This window comes from Gopherus evgoodei, chromosome 5, assembly GCF_007399415.2.
Source record: "Gopherus evgoodei ecotype Sinaloan lineage chromosome 5, rGopEvg1_v1.p, whole genome shotgun sequence".
Classification (NCBI taxonomy): Eukaryota; Metazoa; Chordata; order Testudines; family Testudinidae; genus Gopherus; species Gopherus evgoodei.
Window position 1 is genome coordinate 90,843,998 of NC_044326.1, and position 25,632 is coordinate 90,869,629.

Sequence of the window (25,632 nt, forward strand, 5' to 3'; positions counted from 1 at the left end):
GCAGCAGTGGAACAGGCTAGCTGTAATAATAATTGGAGATATACCTATCTCCTAGAACTGGAAGGGACCTCGAAAGGTCATCGAGTCCAGCCCCCTGCCTTCACTAGCTGGACCAAGTACTGATTTTTGCCCCAGATCCCTAAGTGGCCCCCTCAAGGATTGAATTCACAACCCTGGGTTTAGCAGGCCAATGTTCAAACCACTGAGCTATCTCTCCCCTCGGTAGCTGACCAAGGACATGCCCCTCAGAGACTCTAGGCACACATTTGAGGCAGCTAGCCCTTCCCACCACTTGTACTGCCGCAGCTACATTCTATTTTGAGCTAAAGTATGTCTCTGTGAGCGGGAATTCACAACCCCAGTTCCAAGGAGCAAAGAATCCTGTGGCACCTTATAGACTATCAACTGTTGCATCCGACGAAGTGGGTATCACCACGAAAGCTCATGCTCCAAAACGTCTGATAGTCTATAAGGTGCCACAGGATTCTTTGCTGCTTTTACAGATCCAGACTAACACGGCTACCCCTCTGATACCAGTTCCAAGGGTAGATATATGCCATGCGTGCACATACCTTTGCTGCCTGAGCGTAGGAATTGCGGGACTGGATCCCTAATGAATGCCTCTCACATTTTTTCTTAATATACATTGTCATGCTTAAACACGTCAGTAACCATCTGAACTTCACTCTGCTACTTAGGTTCTTGTTTGAAGAGATTAACCCACAAAATAAAAGAAAATGTAATATAATATTCTCTTTACCGTAGGAAACTGAGCCAGATTTTGATAACTGTGCAGTTTGTATTGAAGGTTACAAGCCCAATGATGTTGTCAGGATCTTACCATGCAGGTAAATAAAAAAAAATGTATGGAGGCATTTACTAATGTGTTCTTGGTTTTTAAAGTCTCTGTCCTTTAGTGTAAAACTGCAAAATTGGAATTGTCAAATTCCTGAAATGAGTGTCAAGTTTTTGGATTTTTTTTTCTGTACTCAAAAACTATTCCATAAAGATTTGAGAAGTTACTCTGATGTATTTGAAGTTTAAAATAACAACAGCAGTGGGTGACGAGCCATTTAGCATCAGAGCCTGAGTCTAGCTATGTTCATGCTTGGCATGGTATAAGACAATCTTATTTGGTCAGGCTTTTTGGTTAACCATTAATATTGGCCTGACCAGGAAAGGGCAGTTCGGCTGACGATATTTTCTAGTAACAAGAATAGTTGGTTGTGGGATTTAGGCTATGTTTTAGGATAGCCTAGTGTTCAGAAGGTTTGGCCAGGGGGGCAGAGTGTTGGGGGGTAATACTTTATGTGAGAGCCCAGTTGCTAAGTCTATGAAATTTGGAAATATTACAAAATCTTCAGTTAAAAAAAAAAAGGGGGGGGTGTGTGCATGTGCGGGAGACTGATTCTGCTGTCTCTTCCACCAGTTTAACTCCATTGATTTCAAAGAAGTTACTCCTGATTTAAAGTGGTATGAGGAATAGAAATAATGATTCTAGGACAAGGTTGCGGTCCATTGGCAGGGTAGCTTGGGGACACTTGCATTGCCACTTCCTATACTGTTAGTTGTCCACAGAACAGCTATCTGAAATTCAGCACCTTTCATGAGCTTTAATTTCACTTCAATTTCTTTTCAATTGCTGTGTAAATAAAGTGGGAAGGAAACCTTATACAAATCATATCAGGGATGACTTTCATCAAAGACAGCTAGATATTCCAGTTCTCAACTTGCTTTCCTTGGAAACAGAAATACCTAAAGCATGTACATGTAAGGTGTCATCTTCTACTTGACATGAAGAACTGAAATATTTGTTCTTTTTTGGCTATTTAATAAATAATAGGCTTCCCTGGTAGATATTTTAAATGTTAAGTGCTCGCCGTCTCTGATCATTCCTGTGAGCCATTGGATCTATATACTTACTGCTGTCATTTAAAAGGCAAACACAAAGCAATACTTTAATCATAAATTGGGCTAGCTATAGAACCCCCAAGTCTGACACACAGCACATGTACTCTCATCAAACTCAGACACAAGCACAATGCTTCATCAGCTAAGAGTGTAGAAAATGGGAAATGTATACAGTTTAGAGCTGGGCTTAATTCCTAATATGTTCCTGAGGAGCCCTAGCCAAAGTTTGGAAATTTTGTGCTAAAGGTACTTGTATGTCTTTGAGGTAATTATATGGAACACATACATCTAAACCCCAACTTTCACTTGTCTCATTCTCACAAATGAACCAGCACAGAGTCATGCTTAGTGTTGTTCACAAGGTTAAATGCGTGCGTCCACCCCTCTGGGAAGGATGCCACTGAGGAGCCCCCCAGACGACCCAGAACCAGGATGCTGAGCACCGCCCCACCTGGAAGGATGCTGCCGGAGGAGCCCCCCACATGACCGAGGCCCAAGATGCTGATTGCCACCCCTCCGGGAAGGACGCCGCCGAAGGAGCCCCCCAGATGACCCAGGACCAGGATGCTGATCACCAGCCCGCCAGGAAGGATGCCACCGGAGGAGCCCCCCAGAGGACTGAGGACCGGGATACTGAGTGCTGCCCTGCTGGAAAGGATGCCACCGGAGGAGCCCCCCAGATGACCCGGGACCGGGATGCCGAGTGCTGCTCCGCTGTTCCAGAAAGGGATGCTCCAGAAGGAACAGCCTCCTCAACTCAAGACTCTGAAACTTCTTACCACTCGCCTGTCCGGAGGAGGGCCGCATGAACGGGAGTGGACTCCAGAGCCCTGGATCTCAATGCCACGCGCTGTCCTTCCGGGCAAAGAGACATTGTGGTCAGTGAGTCCAGCACACCCTCAGGAGCAACTTCACCTCCTCAAGCTTCTCCACGAGACCCAGAGAAATCGCCTGGTGAGTCTGCAGGCACAACAGGGGTCCACCCCACAGAGGATGAGGCAGGGGATGACGACCACATCTACCTCCAGTACCCACTCCCTACAGGCCTCTTCTTCTGCCTCCCTATACACGGAGTTCAGACTCTTGGGGCCCTCAGCAAGCAAGTTCGCAAGACCTACAACAAACGGATTGCCCCCTTCGAGACCCAAAAGAAATGCAAATCCCATCATGCCACATGCAAGGGACCCCTCACGATCACGAAGGTGAACCCTGCTGACATCCTGTGGGCTCCAGCCCCGACCCCACCGATAGTCCGGCTTCAGCACCCCAACCAGCATCCTCACCATCACGGCAGGCAGGGGGGGACCAACCGCTAATCGAGGAACGCGCAATCCCTGCCTCGAGGACCAATGATGCCATCAAAAGGACGAGCCCCATTTCCAGAATCCCCACGCTGGACCCTGCTGTGAAGGGGATCACTGCCACTTCCCAGGTCAACAACCTCAACAGACGCCTTGGCGACCTCATACAAAACATCCAGCGTGACACAACCACGAGGCGGTGCAGTGCGCCCCCACACGCAACCCCATGTCACCCTGCCATAGGAGCAACTAACACTGCACCCCAGGCCACATGGCGAGACCCAGCCGACGGAGGAGCCTCCCATAGCCCCCGGTTCCCACGGCCGGACCCCGCTCCCGGAAGACCCAACACCCCCTCCAAGGTTACCCAACGAGCCTCCAACTGCCAAAAAACCCATGCCCCACCAAAGACCCCTCACCCAGATACCACCTGCAGACAGCCTGATTCCACCTGCAGAAGATCTTGAGCCATCCCCAGTGCTTCCAAACAGAGCCACTCCCCCACAAAGCCCAGGACCAGTGCTTTCAGAACCCCACTTCCTCCCAGAAGATCCAGCGCTGGCTCGGAGACGCCAAGAGCGGTGCCCCCCACCACATCAGGACCCCCCCTCAGGACCCACCTGAACACCGCTCCATAGGTCGAGGAACAAGAAGGCCAGCACCTGAACCGTGGAGACACTGCAGCAGGAGGAACGATGGCCACGAGCGAGGGTCACCACACCATGGCAATCTGCCTGGGTGGGAGAACTGGCAAAGGCCGAGGACTTCGCAACCTTTAACAGCCTGACAGACAGACTGACTGCAGAACTTTCTGCGGAAATTGTTGCCAGAAGGAGGGAACCCCAGGAGACCTCACTGGTCACGTGCATATTCCCCGCGCCGGGCCGTAACAACACCCTCAGAGAAGGCAGGAGAGGGCACGTCGGCCGCCGCTACGATCCAGCGGCTGCATCCCATATACAGAAACTATACAGGATGAACCGGCCGAAAGCCATAAGGGAGATCCTCTACAGGATCTTCTCATATTGTGCCATCCAGCCCGAGAGACTCCACTCCTACTTCAAGGATGTGTTCAATAACAAGGCTCAGACCAACTTGCGACGCCCAGAGTGCCTTCTCCCACTACCCCGGATCGACCTCACTGAAGATCTGGAGCGAGATTTCTCCCCCCAGGAGGTGCAGGCGAGGCTGACAAGGTCCAAAAACACCGCCCCTGGAAAAGATGGCATCAGCTACCACCTGCTGAGGAAGCAAGACCCCGGCTGCTTGGTGCTTGCTGCCATCTTCACCAAATGCAAGCAGTTCCATCGCATTCCTCGCTCCTGGAAAAAGTCCGTGACCGTCCTCATTCACAAAAAAGGGGACCGAGACGACCCCGGCAACTGGAGGCCCATCTCCCTCTGCTCCACCCTCTAGGAGCTGTACACCAGCTGCCTCACAGCAAGGATCACGGAAGGAGTGGTCAGTTTGCGGGGGCGCTGTCAGTTCAGTCCAGAAGGGCTTCATGTCCTCCAAGGGATGCTGCGAGCATAACTTCCTCCTTCAGACGGCCATCCAGGAGGCCAGGAGGTCCAAGAGGCAGTGTGTCATAGCATGGCTCGACCTGACCACCGCCTTCGGGTCCATACCCCACCACCACATCTTTGCCACCCTGGGAGAGTTCGGGATGCCGGCTACCTTCATCCAGATCCTCCAGGACCTCTACAAGGACTGCACCACCACCATCTGTGCCACGGACAGAGAGACGGACGCCATTCCCATCTGTCGTGGCGTGAAACAAGGATGCCTCCCCAGTCCCCTCATTTTCAACCTGGCCATGGAACCACTCATCCAAGCCATCTCCAATGGCCCAAACGGCTTCGACCTGCATGGCAAGAAAATCAGCATTCTGGCCTACGTGGATGATCTGGCCCTGGTCGCCAACAGCTCGGAAAGCCTCCGCAAATGCTCAACGTCACCAGCCAAGCCGCCGAGTGGATGGGCCTGCGCTTCAACTCCCAAAAGTGCGCCTCCCTCCACGTCGACGGTGGCACCAGGAAGCTAGTCCGGCCTTCACGGTTCCTTATCCAGGGTGAGTCCATGACCTCCCTTGAAGAGGGAGAGAGATACCAACACCTCGGCACACCCACAGGAGTCCGCGTCCGGCAGACCCCCAAAGACACCATCACAGAGATCCTGCGAGAAGCGACTCAAATCAACTCCTCCCTGCTCACCCCCTGGCAAAAGATCAACGCCCTCAGCACCTTCGTGATCCCCCGCATCTCCTTTGTCCTCAGGGGATCGGCCACGGCCAAGGTGCCCCTGAACAAGGCCGACAGCACCATCAGACAGCTGGTGAAGAAATGGCTCCAACTTCCCCAGAGGGCGTGCATGGACATCATCTACATTTCCCACAGACAGGGCGGTGCCAGCGTACCTTGGATGGGTGACCTGTGTGACGTGGCGATGATGACCCACGCCTTCCGTCTCCTGACATGCCTGGACCCAACAGTGAGGAGTATCGCACAGGAGTCCATACAGGGTGTGGTCAGGAAACGCATCGCCAGGGCCCCATCTGAGCAGGACGTTGCCACTTAGGTCTCCCCTCTCTCTCCCAAACTCACCTCAGCGGCTCCCTGGAGGCTATCTTCTCTCTGGTCCCGCGCCCGCAATGCCTCAAGAGGAGCTGGGAATACTGGTGCCATGCGTAAAGACCCCTGACCACACCATCACCACCGCTACCGCCAGAGCCATGCTAAAAAGGTCCCTGAAAGACGCCATCCACTACCACTATGCCGAGAACCTCAAGCGGAAGCCGGACCAGGGCAAGGTGTTCGAGGTGTCCAGCAGGTGGGACGCCAGTAACCACTTCCTCCTCGGGGGCAGCTTCATCAGGTTTGCCGACAGGCGGTTCATGCAGAGGGCCCGACTCAACTGCGTTCCCCTCAATGGAGCCATCCACCACGGCAGCCGGGACAAGCGCTGCAAGGAGTGCGGCTACGTGAACGAGACCCTGCCGCACATCCTGTGTGGATGCAAGCAGCACTCCGGAGCCTGGTGGCACCGCCACAACGCCATCCAGAACCGACTAGTGAAAGCCATCCCACCGTCCCTAGGGAAGATCTCCGTCGACTCTGCCATCCCTGGGACAGACAGCCAACTGCAACCCAACATTGTCGCGACGGACGCAGAAAAGAAGAAGGTCCTCCTGGTAGATGTCAAGGTGCCTTTCGAAAACCAGTCCCCTGCCTTCCACGGGGCCCGAGCGCGGAAGGAGTCGAAGTATGCCTTGCTGGCTGAGACCCTAAGAGCCCAGGGCTACGAAGTCCAGGTACACATCTTGATCGTGGGAGCCCTGGGCTCATGGGACCCCCCAACGAGCCTGTTCTGAGAGCATGTGGGGTCGGTCGACGCTACGCCTGGCTCATGAGACAGTTCATGGTGTCCGAAACCATCAGGTGGTCCAGAGACATTTATACCGAACACATCACCGGACACCGTCAGTACCACATTGAGTAATTGAGATAGCCGAACAGGGAAATAACCCACTTCCTTTCCTGAGGGACCAAGGGACGCACCCCACCTATGTACCTATTCCACTCCACCGATACTGACTTGGACTTCTTATTCATTCCATGGGTGGCGAACCTGAGCCCACTTATTCACTGACACTTTAAAAACCCCTGCACCCCAGTCTGGGTCTATACCGGTTATGCGATATGTATGTATCGTTTCAGCTTTGCAAACGGTATCTGTAACCCCCCATAACCCAAGCCTGACCCCAGATGTACCTTCCCTTTCAACCTGTATATATTTCATTTCAAACAATTACTTTAATAACATTGTTTAAACCTATTAAATAAGGCCTACTGAAGCAGAACCACATAGTTAGCAGGTGATGTTCAGCTCTTGGCTGACATAAAAGGTTACTTGGAAATGTCTCAGGCTAAAAGTTAGCAGAAGATCTGTCTTGTAAAGTGCACATTTTGAACTTTGGCACTGTTGAATTATGAGAGCTCAGGGGTTCTCTCCCAGGTAGCTACTGTAGTGAAACTATCTTCCCTACTGCACAAGTTGTGATGGGCAACATTTTACAGATTTGTTAGTTTTTGTACACCACTATAGGTGCTGATGTTAATTATTATTACTATTATTGTTGGTTAAATGCCAACGGTTTGCCAAATGCTATACAAGAAACAAAAATAAAGACAGTTCCTGCCACTGAGAGTTTACAATCTATAAAGAAACACCAAAAAGATAAGATGCACTGGGCAGCTGAGAGGAAATAAAAAATATTGATGATGATTTTTTATCAGTTTCAAGTTAATAGGGAAACTTCATACTCTTAAGATGGAAAAGCACTCTTTGCACTCCTCATTAGCAAAAGGAAGACACCTACAAATACATATTTCGTTCTTTGTCATCCCAGTGTTTGCCTACTGTATATACCTTGTATATGTAGGGCATTGGCATAGCAGCCTGCAGTTCAGGGAAGATGTTGGATTCTCACCAAACCTTATTGACACTTCAGATTTCTCAGTTGTCTAAACATCAGTATCATCATGACATCAGTGCTCGGTGATCTGAACTGGTTGCCTGTTGGTGTACAGCTGAAGGTTGATGTTTCTTTTGACCTGTAAAGCCACGTATGCCTTAGGGTCAGCATATTTGAGAAATGGCATCTCCCTTTCCACATGATATTGCCACAGCTTTGATCAGTGGTGGCACCCAGTCAAAAGCCTCCTTAGTTGAAAAAAGGAGGAACTGCTGGCAGGATGTTCTCCATGGGGCCCTGAATTTTAGAATTCCCTTCACCATAGATCCAAAATTACCCGAATCTGACTTTTAGACACACTGCAAAGCCCATCTCCTTTCCCAGGCTTTTGGGGAGAGATTTTGTGTCAAGTTCTGGGCTGTGCGCCAAGGCCTAGTATTTGGAATTAGGGTCATTTTTTCTTTTCCTTCCTGGTTTTGAGGATGCTATTGAGTTTATTTTTGTTTGTACTAATATGACTTCATTTTTAATATATGTGAAAGAAGCTTAGAGCCCTGGATAGATATTTTAATGTATATATTGAACAAATCTAAGTAAGCAAGTATATCAGCAGCTCTCCCACAGCCAGTCCTAAATCAGGAAGTTTCCAGATACAGCTAGTAACTATCTTGAGACTTAAGAGTTCTGTTGTCCTTGTCTATACAAAAATTTGTAGTGAAAATCCACTAGTCAGTATTTCAGTAGTGGATGAATTTCAAAGCCACATAAACAGTTTCTTATTAGCACTTTGGGTCCTTTCTCTGTCATTCCCTCAAAACATTCTTTTTAATTGTGGCAGAGAGTCAATGAAGGGATACCCTATGGTCATGTATCCCCCACTGGCTAGTTTGGAGGGGAGATCAATTTCATGTATACTTTTTTTCCTGCTCCTACATCCTCTTATGTTTTTAAATTTCATTCTGAAAAGCTCAGAATTTAAATGATCTGGTTGAGGTATAAAGTAGTGTGCCTTTTGATGCTGCATCTTGTGTTCATTTTTCTCTTGACAGAAATAAGTCTTAGTTTTATACCCAGCTTTAAAAGTTGACAATAGCAAATACAATGAAATGTGGTTTCTAGGGCATTGACACAAGGTTGAATGTAACAATGTTCCAGTGTTCCCAGAGTGTTTTCACTTGTCCTCCTCCCACTTTCATTTTCACCTTCCTCTGTCATCTCCATCTTCAAATCCTTACTCTACAACCCCTCATCTGTCTTGTTTTCTCTTCCTAGACTGCTGATATTGCTAGCTTTGTTTTCCTCTTACTAGCCTCTCCATTCATCCTCCTGTTCTGCGTCACCTTCCAGACTCATTGTCAGGGTCATTCTCTCAACCTTGTCTGTACCATGCTCTGGTACCCCTTCCAATATCACATGCCTTCCGTAATCTCCAATCTATTAACAACTCTGACTTCACTGGTGCTCTCCAATCCCTCCTTCCTTTCCTTGTGTTAGTCTCCTATGAGGAAAGGATCATCTCCATCACTTCTCCGTGCCCACCCTTTTTGATGTTTGGCTTCTTTTCTGCATTCAGTTTTTCTGTACTGATTCCAGGGCTGATGAATGGCTCTGGAGGGGAAAAAAGATCCAGAGACCATTCAGATTTACTGCACTACAGGTCCATCCTCTTTATTCAGTATAGCAGTCTTCCTTGAAAAGCAGCTGTACTCCTCCACTATGTCTCGTTACTACAACTCTCGACACTTCTTCTTGGCCTTTGACTGCCTCCTGCATGTCTGCATACCTCCTCCTCCTCCTATCCAGACTTCTTCAAAAAATAAAAAAGCACCTTCCGAAGTACTGTAACTCTGAGCCCCTCTTAAAATCTTCTCACTAGCTTCTTATTGCTTCTATCGTCAAATTCAACAGTATGTTCTTATACTGAGGCCATCTACAATCTACTTCTGTCTGCTCTTGTCTCCTTTGCCCCCACCTGTCCTCTTCTCTTAGCTCAAACTTCTCTTCACACTTCAGTCTTCATATCCTTTTTCTCAGACCATCTGTGTGCCTTCCTTTTCACTGCCCCCCATGCTTGTGAACTCCCCCACAGCACCTACATTTTTCCTTTCTTTGAATCCCTTTTAAAAACTCAGTTCCCCATGGAGGTATATAAACTGAAGTGTGGATGATTTTTTTAATCCTAAAGATATCTACATCTTTTCCCCAAGTGACTGCATGATCCTATTGTTGTCCTCCTGCCCCACTCTGTCATCTTGTCCTGCTGTTCTTGTCTTAACTTACATTGTAAATGCTTCAGAGCAGGGATTCCTGGTTAAATCTTACAAAGCACCATGCATGTTATGGTGCTATATAAATAACAGGAAATAAAACAGACCTTCAAATTCAAATTGGCAAAAATGGATTTATCACATGCCCCTACAAAATATGTGCATACTCTCAAACAGGTAATTTTAGTCCTTTAGGTTATCTAATTTTGGCATTCATTCTTCTGTGGTTTTCTATTTTATAAAAAAGATCCTTCAAACTAACTCAGACATACTAAATCAAAACTTAAAATTAAAACCATAATACACTGTTAACATAATATTTTAAAGTGCAAGGAGGCTTAACCTGTCATGGTTATGGATTTAAATCTCTCAATGTTGATAGCATTCCTTTTCGAATATTTTTCTTCCAAACCAATTGATTTTTAGGAACAGCCAAACTTGAGGTAAATGTCTGTAAAGCATGAAAATTGCGCACACTATCTGACTAACAAAACACTATGAAATGTTGCAATGTGATCTGCAGCCTGATTAAGGCTTGCAAAGCTTGAACTTGAACATAAAGGGGGCCTTTCTCATCTGTGCCTGAATGACTTGATCTGATTTTACACATCACTTGGGTTATATGTTCTTGATCAGAAACAGATTTTTTTTTTGTCCATTTTTCAGGAGCATAGCTAATACCTGAGCTTTTTGAAAGCTTGCACTGATTATTTTGGCCCAAATCAACATTAAATGTTGGCAGTTAAACATATACTAGCCTATCAGCATGGGCACACTGTTTAAAAAAAAAAAAATCAACACTATAAGAATATTTTAAATTGTTTCTTCAAATAGCTGAAAAGTATGACATTGACTTACAGTTCAGTATTCTGCATATATCAACACATTCAAGGTATTTTATTTACACATTTTAAATGTAAAATATTTCTTAGTCATTGTTTCACAAACTAGCTACTTGGGGATTATATGTAGTCTGTATATCTCTTGCTTACTCGAAATGTTTGTCTGGCTATGATATGCTGAATACATATCTCTTGGGAGAAGGGGAAGGAAGGAGGTTAATACAGTGCAGAGATGGAAATTTGAGGCATTATTTTCTTTACCCAACAAGGTAAATGTTGTTTAGGATGTGGAGTCGTGAACCCTGGTAACCTTAGTAAAGTGGTGGTTTTAACTTTAAGTATCATGATGCTTCATTTACATTAATCATGTTGACATACAGTATCGGATGAGGTCTGACAAACTTTGGTATTACAGCCAAGTGATATAATTAGACTAGTTTCAGATTCCAAGAACAGATTTTCTGTGCCACAGCTGTGCAAAGTCAGTGTCGGTTTAAAATGGAATACTGTAATTTCCTTGTAACTCTTACTCCCAAGCAATCAGTTTCCTGTAGAAGTAGTAGGAAAGGGAGCCAAGTGGAGTGAGTAATAAGGTCTGATGAGATTTCAGACATTTTTAGATTTGTATATTTAATACTGTTGAGCATTAAATCCAGCTAGTGAATGGGATGATGCCACTTAAGACAGTTCAACGGAACAGATGTTAAAAATGAACATTCATGAGAATGTACCTCTATCTCTTCCAACTAACTGGAAAGATGGGTATATCTTTGTGTGAGATGCTGTTTTTTAAATATTGGGATGGAATAGCAAAGCAAAATTATTCTTTGCATGCAGTGCTCTTAAATATTTAAACATAACTATTTGGGTATGTAAGGAGATTGTGCATTTCTCACAGAGATAACATCTGCTATGGAGAGAGAATGTATACTATTGATCTACAAGCTCAGGACCTAGCATTAAGACAGTTTGTAGACATGCCCTGCTGTTAGTTAGTGGCTTTGTATGCATTCGTATAGAGGAAATGCAAATGGGGCTAGCGAAGGCACAGGGAAATATAGAACTACATACAGTAAAAGACTCATCAACACTCCAGTTGACAGGACTTTTTTTATAATACCTCAACTGTAAACGTTCAGCTGAAATTTGACACACACAGTGCTGCACATCTGTTACATGCTAGAGAAAAGGTATTTAGGACTGCTCTACACATAAATTTGCATTGAAATAACCAAAATATGTTTAATTCAGAATTCAGCTTTTGTTATTTTGATGCACATCTGAGTATGGACACTCTTATTTCAGAATAAAAGTGCCCTCTTCTGATTTTTGCTTAAGTCTTTTATATATCAATCATATTTATAGGTGGGTAAGTGTATTTTCAGGCTCCTACACAAAGATTTAGGTGTTGAGGCTATGGTTACATGAGAAAACTTTGTACCTGTTTTTCAGAAACAGCGTAGCTGGGGCAAAGGTGTACTTACAAAATGTTACAGAGCAGAAAGAGCCACAGGGCATGTTCAAGGGGACAGCAAACATGTATGTGATATAAGTCAATGAATCTTACACTTGGCTAAATGAATTAAAAGTCTGAGATGCTGCAAAATTCACCATTTGTTAACAGGAAACCAAACCAATAATTATTCTACTAAAAATCCACAGATGAATAATGAAGAAACACAAGCTTTCACAAAAATCCATGGGATAGAGGAGAGGAAATCTCTGCTCCAGTGTCTCACTGGAGACCAACTTACTGTGCCAACAGTACTCCATTCAGCTGCAGTCAGGCTTCCAGAATACTCTTCCTCACAGCAGTCTATGCACCTGGGTATATCCAGGGCCACCCGGGGGGGGAGGGGCAAGTGGGGCAATTTGCCCCAGGCCCCCACGAGAATATAGTATTCTGTAGTATTGCAACTTTTTTTTATGGAAGGGGCCCCTGAAATTGCTTTGCCCTGGCCCCTGAATCCTCTGGGTGGCCCTGGGTATATCCCCTCTTCACAGTTGAAGTACTCACAGATAACTAAAAAAATCTGGCCATAATTCTCCATATACTACAGTGATTAAAAGAAATTGGGAGCTGTTTTCTGTAGGGACACTCCAGCTGAGGCACAAAGACAGCAAACAAGTTCCCTGTTTCTTAACTGAGCCCCCTTGAGAAATTCTCTTAATTTCCTCTCCCAGCATGTCTTAAATTCTTCACTCTGGAGAACTGCAGGACTTTTCTCTGTACTGAGTCTACTGAGGTGCTTATTCTGTCAAATGCAACATAACAGAACATCTTCGCAAGAATGAATGAGGTGCATAAATTAAATGTTTGAGTATGCAACCTCCAGTTTCTTCAAGCAACTTTAGACAACTGACACTTGTGGCTAAGAAATTGTATTTCCGTAACTGGATGAATATATAGGCAGAATGCCTTCACTATCTTGCTAATGATTGCTTCTCATAGGCTGAAGGGGTAGTATCAACCAGCTCCAAAGGGAGAAATGTTCGTCTAGAGACAGTCATTCTCATGGGTAGCTTTTGAGGGTCAGGAAAATAGGTGGGGGGAGCCTCACACAAAAGACCACCCTCTCTCTCTCTCTATCAAAAAGGGGGGGGTCTGCCCATACTCTGTCATGATCCTACAAAATAACAGCTGCAAAATGGCCTCATGGTACAGTTTTTTAAAGTTCTGGGTCACTGTGGTGGGGTCAGCTTTGTGTTACATATATACACACACACACACACACACACACATACATGATCTGACCTTTTACCAAAAGCTGAGTTTCATTTATGTGTGTAACAGCTGGCAGCCTGTAGCATTTTAAGAATGTTGGCTTTGCTGCTACACGTACATTTGGCTTTCTGATTGTTGGTTTTTAATCTTACGTCTCACTTTCTGCACCTTGTCAGTGAACTCTAACAGGCAGGGAATGGTGTGCTTATGCGAATAAGATTTAGTACGGTGATTTTATACTCCTGTCTATGCACTTTTATAATCCTTATCATATACCAGAAAACAACACCTTCAAAACTCCTGATTTTACTACATTCAGAAGCGACTCTTGGGAATGACTGAACAGCTCTAAGCTACACTGGGATGGATTTGAATTAAAATATCTTGCTTTTTATTGCAGGCATCTTTTTCATAAATCTTGCGTAGACCCATGGCTGCTAGACCATCGCACCTGCCCTATGTGCAAAATGAACATTCTAAAAGCTCTAGGGATTCCGGTAAGCATGTCATGCAACAGGCTAGTCAAGTAGAGTGAGAACACCTCCATCCCGTATACATGCCCATCTGTTTGCTATTTAGATTCTCATCTCACATTCATCACCAGGGCACACTGATTTATTAACAGGAACAGAAGCAGACATCTGTCTATTTTTCTCTGCTTTGGCTGGGAGGGTATATATGTGTGTGTCTGTGTTGCTTGGCTGGTTTGTTGAGGGATTAGATTTTTTTAAAGTAATTGTGGCAGGGTTGTATATTCACATACAAACCTTTTCTATTTATTCTTTTACATCAGGGATGGATTTTTTTAACTACATTCCTCCTTATTGCCTCAAAGCAAAGGGTGTACAAATAAAAACTCTCCCATGTATCATTCTAAGGCAGTTTGCCGCTGATTCTGATGGCAAAAGTCATTGCCTTTTCTGTCGGGTTCCGTCCTCTCTCTTAAAGCATCCTTGCATGTCAGCAGGCCTTGCGCTCATAATTCTAATTATGAAACATAACATTTTCCCCAAATGATTAAACATATGAGCTTCGTGTGATTACAGTATAAGAAAATGCTAGATTGTTTGTCACTTGGTAAATTCAGATCTGTTTAGAAACCTGCCAAAACTTGCCAGTTAACTCTTTGGATTGTATTGTCAAATATACTTAGTACATGTTCTGCCAGCAATGAATTTCCCTAAATTACAAGTATCTCACAGTTCAGTGTCTTATCCACCAAGAAATTATTCAAGGTTTATGCTATGTGAAAAAGTATCTCCTGACTGTCAAGTTCAACACTGAACCAGTGGTAGTTGGTATGCCAACAGCTGCTGTAAATACACTATGCCCAAGCTGAGGCAGCAGCATTCCAACATTACATACCTGAGCGCTACACAAGAGAAATGAGACAAAAGCCAACCGATGTACAAATGAGGACAGCTAATGTAGTTACCCCCAAGAGCAGCAGTGAAATGACATGAGGACATATAATCCAAACAAATTACTGAAATGAAGAAAGAGGCCAATACAAGTGCTGAAATTATTATTCTAGGAAATAGCACAATAATAAAATAATCATGCAGGTATGTCCATTAACTTAATACAATTATAAAGCCAAAAGGAAGCAAATAATATAATTCTAATGATATATTATAATTAGGCTTTGTGAGTGAGAGAGTGTGTGTGTGTTACATATGGAAAAAACTGCAATGAAAGATTGTTAAAGTTGCAAAGTCAAACACTTAGAAATTAGGAAATGTCAGTGTTAAGGCTGCATGTTCAACCTTCATTCAGACCCCTAGTATACATTACAATACTGTGTTTAAATCCATCATCACATACTATTTTTTCCACTGACCTCCACGTGGGTCATCAGCAGGGTTAGGACCTTAAGATCCACCCCTACCGCAAATCTCCAAGTAACTTGTGGCAGTAGTAGGCTGTTATGCTGCATGCAAGCCAGCAATTAGAAGGGGATGAGACACACACTTTCCCAGTGGGTTTCACAGCTATTGCTGACAGCAAAGAAACCACTCAGAACTCCTGCATTCAGTTCCAGGTTCTGAAGGGGAGTGTGCTCTTTTGCCTTTAGCCTGTCTCTGTCCCCTCTGTTCCCTTATTCCTAACTTCCTGCCTCCCAAGATCCAGCCCCTTTATCCCCTTTCCCTATAAATTCCTGTCCCTGTCCCCCATAATCCTATAACCCCTTCCCAACTTCTCCTCCCCTCCCACTGCTTCTCACACCTTTGCATTCAAGTCAGGATGATTCCTCCTTGCTGCCTGTACTCCAGCACGAGGAGCATAAAAAGAGCACAGGAGAGACAGTCTCCCTCCTCTGTTATGGCTTCCTGTGCCGCAGCAGACCTTAGCTGCCAGGGCGAACAATTGCAGGAAAGTGCTGCTCAGCTCCTGTGTCCGCTGAGCTAGAGCACACTTGATACTGATGGAATCTTCAGAGTACGTAGCTGCCAAACTCTTAACAGGTCTCTACTGAGCATGTGTGAACTAATATTTTCAGAGGCTCAAACTTGGCAAAATTTGAGCGGAATTTCACAGCGACTGGAAAAAGCACAATCTGTGACACAAAGGTCACCCTCCTTCCCAATTTCAAGTCCTGCTCCAAAGCATAAAGCCACTACAGCTTCTCAATGAAACAGTTGTACGAATTTTGTTAACATGGGCAAAACATATTTTCCCTCCCTAACCTCATTCTCAATTCTTGCTGAACCGTTGTAACTGAAACTACCCCCACCACTCCTTTTAAATTAAATAAATAAATAAATAAATAAACAAACAGTCTGAGGCAAACACCCATTTTGGAAAACTTCAGCTCAAATGGTTGCAGTTTGGCAAAGTTATAAGCAACTGAAAACAGTCTTATAATGGAAAGTGTCAGGAAACCTTGGCGCTTAGACAGTGCTACTGGCTCCATTTATAACATAGAATGTCTTCATGCCAGCTGTATGCTTACCTTAGTGGTGTACATTAAAAAAGTTGGATTGTGTGAGTATGAATGTGGCATTACATTTCCATTTTAAGAGGAATGTATAATAGTTTGTAGTTGATATTGTTCTAAAAGAACTAGATCTAAATTTTCAAGTCAATGCATGCCAATTTGGCAATTTCTTCGGAGTTTACTTCATAGTCAAGATTTTTTAAAATGGCTGCCTAGAACTAAAGCCTATTTAGATATGTAAATAAGTAGCCTGACTTTCAAAAGTGATGGGTGCCCAGAAGCTCCCATTAAGATGTGTATCCTATCTGTTGAGGCAGCCTGGCCCCTGGAGGCATTCCACCCTTAATGAATTCTGCCGCCATTTACAGAAGCAAATGTCTGGCCTCAGTCCTTCCACTGGCACACTAATGGTGAATTGAGCCCACAAAGCTTAGCTTCTTCTGGTCTTGGTGTCTAAAGGGAAAACTTTTTTTCTTTCAATTTCAGAGAGCTGCTTCATTGTTGGAATGATCATATCAAGTAAAATAATCTCCCTTCAGTTCTTACTCCTTCTCTAAAAACGAGGTCTGAACATGCAAACAACTGCACTTTTTTTACTAGATTGGTTGAGGTGGAGCCTTTCATTAAGAACCTGATGGAAAGGCCACTCAAGTGAGTGGAAAGACTCCCATTTTTAGAATCAGGCCCTAAAAGCACATATATACAGAGAACTAGAGAAACTAATATACTGGGTAAATAACAAAATTTATCAAAATATATTTGTGTCACTCTGACAATAAAAGGTATAAATAGTAATTTTTAAAAAAGCAATATTTGATATCATTAGGATGAAAGTCTACTGTTCAGTTTTTTCCAAATGAAATGATATTAAACCTGCATGTAAAAAGGGATCAATTACATTGAACCATGACATTTGTGCCACTTTAGTTAATATTTCATCGGGCTTTCCATTATCTCCTATTTTTAAAGGTTTAAAAATTGGTCATGAAAGCTCATTCTAACAAAAACTGCAAACAAAAGGGACAAGAAGAGCGAATGGATAACTGGGGCAGGGACATTTAAACATTTGCTTAGTTATAGTGGTTATAAGATTATTGTATAAGCCTCAAAACCAAATTTGATTTTAAAATGAACTTTCAAAGGCTTCCAACAACTGTTTGAAAAGAAATCTAATGGAAAAAAATGTTGATGTTTGTTGTCCCCCGTCCTGTAAGTAAACACATGCATGGCTTTACACACATGAATACTCATGTCTTTGCAGGATAAATCCTTTTCTTTGCTCAAAGTTGCTTAGAATGTTTTATGCTTGCAGATGCACTATGTCTTCATGCCAACTATTATTTAGTCTCTTCCCCAGCTCTAAAGCCCCCAAACTGGTTTGGGTTTTTTATTGTCTGACTACATTCTATACTTTAGTCTGTGAACACAAAATCATCTGAGGATTGTTTAAATGAACATGTTCTTTTATTATGAACCATTTTAAAATAATACTAAGTTTGTAACATAGAATCATAAAAATGTAGAGCTGGAAAGAGCCTTGAGAAGTGATCTAGTCCAGCCCTCTCCACTGAGGCAGAACCAAGTATGCCTAGACCATGCTTGGCAGGTGTTTGTCTAACCTGTTTTTAAAAACTTCCACTAACACAAATTTCACAACCTCCCTTAGAAGCCTATTCCAATACTTAATTATCCTTATAGTTAGGAAGCTTTTCCTAATATCTAACCTAAATCTTTTTTGCTGCAAATTTTGCCAATTCCTTCTTGCCCTTTCTTCAGTGGACATGGAGAGCAATTGATCACCATCTTCGTTATAACAGCCTTTAACATATTAGAGGGGTCCTGACAGTCTTCAAAGTCGTCTTTTCTCAAGACTAAAATGCCCCATTTTTTAACCTTTCCTCGTAGGTTAGGTGTTCATTACTGTAGTCTCCTCTGGACTGTCTCCAGTTTGTCCACATTTTTCTAAAACGTGGTGCCCAAAACTGTACACAATACTCCAGCTGAGGCCTCACTAGTGCCAAGCTGGACAATTACCTCCTGTTATATATATGAAACCTGTTAATATGTCCCAGAATATTAGCGCTCTTATTTATTTTTATTTTATTTTATTTTATTTTGCAACTGTTTCACATTGTTGGCTTATGTTCAATTTGTGATCCACTACAACCTCCAGATCTTCCTCAGCCGTACAGTACAACAGCCTTGCCAGTTATTCCCCATTTTGTATTTGTACATATGACTTTTTCTTCTAACTGAAGAACTTTACATTTGTCTCTATTGAATTTCATCTTGTTGATATCAGACCAATTCTCCAATTTGTTACATTATTTTGAATTATTATCCTACCCTCCAAAAAGCTTGCAAACCCTCCCACCATAGCATCATCTACAGATTTTGTAAGCCTAGTCTCCACTCCATTATAAAAATCCCTAATGGAAAATGTTGAATAATTCTGGATCCAGGACATATCCTGTGGAACCACACTAGATACATCTTCCCAGTTTGAGAGCAAACTATTGATAACTGCTCTTGAGTACGATCTTTCAGCCAGTTATGCACCCACCTTATAAAAATTTCATCTAGACCATTTTTCCCTGGTTTGCTTATGAGAATGTCACGTGGGACTTTATGAAAAACCTTACTAAAATCATGTTGTATCACATTTACTGTTTCCCCCTTGTTCTTGACAAATCTGTGTTGTTATCCATTAATTGGGCAATACAGATTGATTGATTGTTCCAGTACCTTTGCAGGTATCAAAGTTCAGCTGACTGGTCTATAATTCCCTGGGTTCTTTTTGTTCCTCTTTTTAAAGATAGGTTCTGTGTTTTGCCCTTCTCCAGTCCTCTCGGACTTCACCCATCCTCCATGAGTTCTCAAAGATAATTGTTAATGGTTCTGAGATTGCTGCGGCTAGCTCTTAAGTACCTTAAGAGTGAATTTCGTCAGGCCCTGCTGGCTTGAATATATCTAACTTATCTAAATATTCATTAGCCTGCTCTTTCCCTATTCTGGCTTGTGTTCTTTTCCCCTAATTAATATTAATTGTGTAAAGCATCTGTTCACAATCTTTTTAGTGAAGACTGAAGCAAAATAGGCATTAAACGCTCCAGCCTGCTTGATGTCATCTTTTATTAGCTCTCCTTCCCACTAAGTAGTAGACCTATACACTCCATCTTTTTCTTTTTCCTAATGTATTTATAGACATTTTTCTTGCCTTTTATATCCCTTACTAGAAGTAACACATTTTGGGCCTCAGCCTTTCTGATTTTGTCCCTATGTGCTCATGCTGTTCTTTGCTATTCATTCTTAGCAATTTATCCATGTTTCCACTTTTTGTAGGTTGCTTTTTTTTATTTATTTCAGGCCATGAAAGAACTCTTTATTGAGCCATGTTGGCTTTTTATTGCTACTCTTACTTTTCTTTTGCTTCGGGGTAGCTTGTTGCTGTGCTTTTAATAGTGTCGTTTTGAGAAACTGCCAGCTTTCATGAACTTTTTTCCCTTAGATTTTTTTATCATGGGACCTTACCTATCAGCTCTCTGAGTTTGTTAAAATCTGCACTTTTTTTAAGTCCATTATGCTGGCATGAAACAACAAAAGACAGGAAATTCACAGGAAAGGGTGAAACAGGACTGATTGAGTCAAGCACTGGGACACAGGTTTAGCTTTTAAAAACATGAGCTGTCTCATTTTCTTCAGTGGGACTACTCAGATACTTGAAGTTAACAATGTTTAAATGCTTTGCTAGATCAGGGCCTCTGAATCAGATTTTCAAAAGTATTTAGGCAACTATAGATGCAGATGCTCAGCTAATGGAATTTTCAAAAGTGCCTAAGCAGATTAGGCACCTAAATACATTTGAAAATCTGCCCTATAATGTGCTAACTTTTTTAGGGCTAACAGGATATTTGTGTAACTGCAGTTCTATCTGAATATGCCCCTTTATGCTTATAAGTGCTGTTGAACACCTTGCACACAATACCCTAATCTTTGAATTTAATAAAAACAAGGAAGTTTATGGCCTAACCTTAAGGCGTTATTTCTGAAGTGGCTGTGCAAGCTCAACCTCTCCCTGCTATGGAGAGAGCAGGCCTGACACTTTGCTGAAAGGCTTAGGGAAGTCTGCATTCTCATGTACAGCCAAGGGAATTTACTCACACAGTTGCCATTAGTGTTCAGAGGGGAACTCTCCAGAAATAATCAGTCTGACAGTCATTCTGACATTCAGGAAATAAACCAATACAGAAATACTTGAAAGATCAGTAAATTCTACTGCAATTTGGTCATCTCAGCTTGACCAGTGAGTTGCTGTCTAGAGGATATTAACAGAGATCTTGGCACCAAAACACACAAGCTCTGTGACCATCTGCTTTAAATGCATCTGAATCACTTTTCCAGTAGCCCTGAATTTACTGAGTATGTGCATTTATAGGCGTGAGTTTTAATTCTGAGCTAAACAGTCATTTTGCCTTTGTTTTTGTTTTTAAATTCATTTGGTTTCTCTGGGACCACAATACGGGGAAGACTCCTGAAATTCCCATTACAATGAATTCTTTATTTTTTCTCATTATTTTCAGCTATAAGAAATGAAGTACAGTATAGGCAAAATGTAAGTCTTTTAATATTGAAAACATTTTTCCTTCTCTTAGCGATAGCTATATACACCCCTTTTCCAACCCTCATACAAATGTACACATGCAGTTCTTATCAGTTCCCCGCCTTCACTTAAGTCTCTGATATCAGCTCTATAATATGTATATTTTAAGTCTTAAAAGGTACAAAATCCCTTGCAGTTAGTGCCTGTGTTTATGTTCATAATCTGACTCAGCAGTGTGCCTACTTCAGGCAGATCATATCAATATATGTGCTCATTTACTCCATGACACACTCCCCCAAACATTTTGTTTTTCTGTGAGGAAGCAAACATCATTTTTCTGGGCAAGACTTTTTCATAATAAACATTTCCTCTGCATACTGCAACATAGTATTCCTACAAATACGATTAAGAGGATCGAGGTATGTAGAAAGCAAACAAACTATGTATTTATTGGATATTACCATTTAAGGGCCCAGTATTGCACTATTTATTGTAGTTCCATTTAAATCAGTGAGGCATCAGTAATAAGCACAAGACATAATAGTAAGTGATTGCAGGATGGGGCCCTAAAGGAATGGGTGAAAGGAAAAAAAATAATTTAACTAGAACCACTTATGTATAAATTCAGGAAGAAAATCTAGAGCGGTTATTTCCTTTAAGACTGATTAAAAGATAGGAAACAAAGGGTAGGAATAAATAGTCAGTTTTCAGAATGGAAAGAGGTAAATAGTGGTGTCCCCGAGGGGTCTGTTCTGGGACCAGTCCTATTGAACATATTCATAAATGATCTGAAAAAGGGGAAAATAGCGAGGTGGCAAATTTGCAGATGATACAGAACTGCTCAAGATAGTTAAGTCCCAGGCAGACTGTGAAGAACTACAAAAGGATCTCTCAAAACTGGGTGACTGGGCAATAAAATGGCAGATGAAATTCAGTGTTGATAAATGCAAAGTGATGCACATTGGAAAACATAATCCCAACTATACATATAAAATGATAGGGTCTAAATTTGCTGTTACCACTCAAGAAAGCGATCTTGGAGTCATTGTTTTCAGAGAATGAAAACATCCGCTCAGTGTGCAGTGGCAGTCAAAAAAGCGAACAGAATGTTGGGAACCATTAAGAAAGGGATACATAATAAAACAGAATATACCATATTACCTCTGTATACATCCATAGTACGTGCACACCTTGAATACTGCATGCAGATGTGGTCACCCCATCTCAAAAAAGGTGTGTAGGAATTGGAAAAGGTTCAGAAAAAGGCAACAAAAATTAAGATTATGGAACAGTTGCCATATGAGGAGAGATTAAGACAACCGGAACTTTTCATCTTGGAAAAGAGACAACTAAGGGAAGAAATGATAGAGGTTTATAAAATCATGGCTTATGGAGAAAGTAAATAAGGAAGTGTTGTTTACTCTTTCTCATAACACAGGAACTAGGGGTCACCAAATGAAATTAATAGGCAACAGATTTAAAACAAACGAGTATTTTTTCACACAATGCATAGTAAGCCTGTGAACTCCTTGACAGAGGATATTGTGAAGGCCAAAATTATAACAGGGTTCAAAAAAGAACTAGATAAATTCATGGAGGATAGGTCCATCTATGGACATTAGCAAGGATGGACAGGGATGGTGTTCCTAGCCTCTGTTTGTCAGAAGCTGGGAATGGGCGACGGGATGGATCACTTGATGATTACCTGTTCTGTTCATTCCCTCTGGGGCACCTGGCATTGGCCACTGTCAGTAGACAGGATACTGGGCTAGATGGACCTTTGGTCAGACCCAATATGGCTGTTCTTATGTTATGTAATATGAAAATAAAAACACTAAGGCTTTTTTGCTTATGTTTAAAGTTACGAGGTCCATTTCTGCTCATATATGTTGTATATGCATAATTCCAACTAGAGCACTAGGAGCCAAACAAATATTTGAAGGCAGAGTTAGCTCCTAAAGTAAGGTGGCTAAAATTTTCAGAAGTCTGAGTCCCATTTTTAAGTGATTTAGGCACTTAGCAGTCAATGTCTCAATGAAGGTGAATGGTACTTAGTCCCCTAAATCATTTAAGAGATTTTGAAAATTTTACCCAGCTTCTTTCTTGTAATTATAGTCCTTAATATTTTCTCTGTAGAATAAAAGCTCAAAGACTTTTCTTTTTGTTTCCATTAGCCAAATGCGGATTGCATAGATGATATACCTCCAGATTTTGAAGCTTCCATAGGAGGACCACCAACTAATCAGATTACAGGAGCTAGTGATATAACTGTGAATGAAAGCTCTGTAGCTCTGGATCCTCCTGTCCGGACTGTGGGAGTACTACAAGTCATCCAGGATGCAGATCCTCTTCCCCAGGTTGGAGAGGGTAACTTCACAACAAGTAGTAAGTTTCTCCTTCTGGCAGAGTTTGCCCTGAAAGTGGTATGCAGAAACCTGAATCACAGAGAAATGTATAGATGTGTGGGGCTTGGAACATTGTTTTTACTACTTTAAATTTCACTGAAATCTAGAGGATAAGTAACATGGCTTAAAATGGCACCTTTGAATTATCATGGGGTATTACTGTATCACAGATACTCTGAACCCAGCATGCAAATGAATGGATTTAATCTGATAGAATAGCAAAATGAAATATATGGAAGAATAATCTTGAATAAGTAGAAAGGCCCTTTCTGTTAACACAAAGTAGACTAACGTTATAGACATCTTCACATGTTGTTTGACAGTGAATCCTTTTACCAAGGCCTGCCTTGATAATCTCCACCTATAACCCAGCTCCTTTTGTTAAATTCATTTGTTGGATGCCCTTGTCTGCCGAGTTTGGCTAGTCCTTATCCCCTGGTCTGCCTTTCTTTGGTGTACTATTTATTGTTATACATGCAGAGTTTCACTCTTGCTTCAATAATATAAAATAGATTCACAGATTCCAAGGCCAAAAGAGACCATTTTGATCATCTAGTCTAACCTCCTATATAAAACAGTCCAGAGAACTTCCCCAAAATAATTGCTAGAGGACATTTTTTTAGAAAAGCATCCAATCTTGATCCTAAAATTGCCAGAGATGGAGAATTCACCACAACCCTTGGTAAATTGTTCCGATGGTTAATTGTCTCACTGTTATAAAATCTATGCCTTATTTCCATTCTGACTTTGTCTAGCTTCACCTTCCAGCCTTTTAAATATATTATACTTTTCTCTGTTAGACTGGAGAGCCCATTTTTAATATTTATTCCCCATGTAGGTGCATGCAGACTGCAACTAAGTTATTCCCTAGTTTTCCCTTTGTTTAGCTAAATACATTGTGCTCCATGTGTCTCACTATTTTTTAATCCATGTTTTCTAATCCTTTAATCATTCTCATGGCTCTTCTCTGAATCCTCTTCAATTTTTCAATATTCTTTTTTAATTATGCAGCAACAGTCACACTTGTGCAAAGAACAGAGCTAAAATAATCTCTCTACTCCTACTCAAGGTTCCCCTGTTAACGTGATCCTTGGATGCATAAGCTCTTTTGGCCATAACATCACACTGGGACTTCATGTTCATCTGATTATCCACCAAAACTCCCAAATCTTTTTCTGAGTCATTGCTTCTCAGAAGAGAGTCCCCATCCGATAAATATGGCCTACATATGTTGTTCCTTGATGTATATTTTTATAAAATAAAAGGTAAAGCTACTGTAGGACACTTCCTTGAAATCAAGAAAAAAAAGTATATTTTGATTACTTTTGTGATTTTTTCATTGTCATCTTTACATCACTGGAAGCTTTACTTTTTATTTCTTGAAAACTATTCTTAGTTTTTCAAAAGGATTGTTGGTCCTTTTTTTACTACTTCAATGGACACTGTTCATGCTGACAATCCCAAAATGTCATCCCTACCCTGTCACTAAAAGTAACATTTTGTGTTCAAAATCTTGCTCTGACAGTTTAAGAAAGTGATTTGTCAGCTCTCCAAAATGAGGGCTGTCTCAGGCCTGGTCTAAACTACGCATTTAAACCGATTTTAGCAGCGTTAAATCAATTTAATGCTGTAACCGTCCACACAAGAGACCCTTTATATCGATATAAAGGTCTCTTTAAACCGGTTTCTGTACTCCTCCCTGACGAGAGGAGTAGCGCTGATATTGGTATTACCATATCGGATTAGGCTTAGTGTGGCCGCAAATCGACAGTATTGGCCTCTGGGCGGTATCCCACAGTACACCATTGTGACCACTCTGGACAGCAATCTAAACTCGGATGCACTGGCCAGGTAGACAGGTATACAGGAAAAGACTCGCGAAATTTTGAATTTCATTTCCTGTTTGCCCAGCGTGGAGCTCTGATCAGCACGGGTGGCAATGCAGTCTCAAATCTAAAAAGAGCTCCAGCATGGACCGTACGGGAGATACTGGATCTGATCGCTGTATAAGGAGACAAATCTGTTTTATCAGAGCTCCGTTACAGAAGACGAAATGCCAAAGCATTTGAAAAAAAATCTCCAGGCTATGATACAGAATCCACAGCACAGTGCTGCGTGACAAGCGTAATGGAAAGCCAAAGAATCAAATGGATGCTCATGGAGGGAGGG

The 25,632-nt window shown here is 42.4% G+C and overlaps 1 protein-coding gene across 1 annotated transcript in view; it reads left to right on the top strand.

Annotated features, from left to right (window-relative positions):
• The window catches only part of RNF150 (ring finger protein 150), a 211,921-nt gene that overhangs the window by 144,715 nt on the left and 41,574 nt on the right, over nucleotides 1–25,632 (top strand). Inside the window, exons 4-6 of the mRNA XM_030564284.1 lie at nucleotides 766–848; nucleotides 13,921–14,017; nucleotides 23,233–23,443. Coding sequence (XP_030420144.1) covers nucleotides 766–848; nucleotides 13,921–14,017; nucleotides 23,233–23,443 — 391 coding nt within the window. The remainder of the gene's footprint in view (nucleotides 1–765; nucleotides 849–13,920; nucleotides 14,018–23,232; nucleotides 23,444–25,632) is intronic.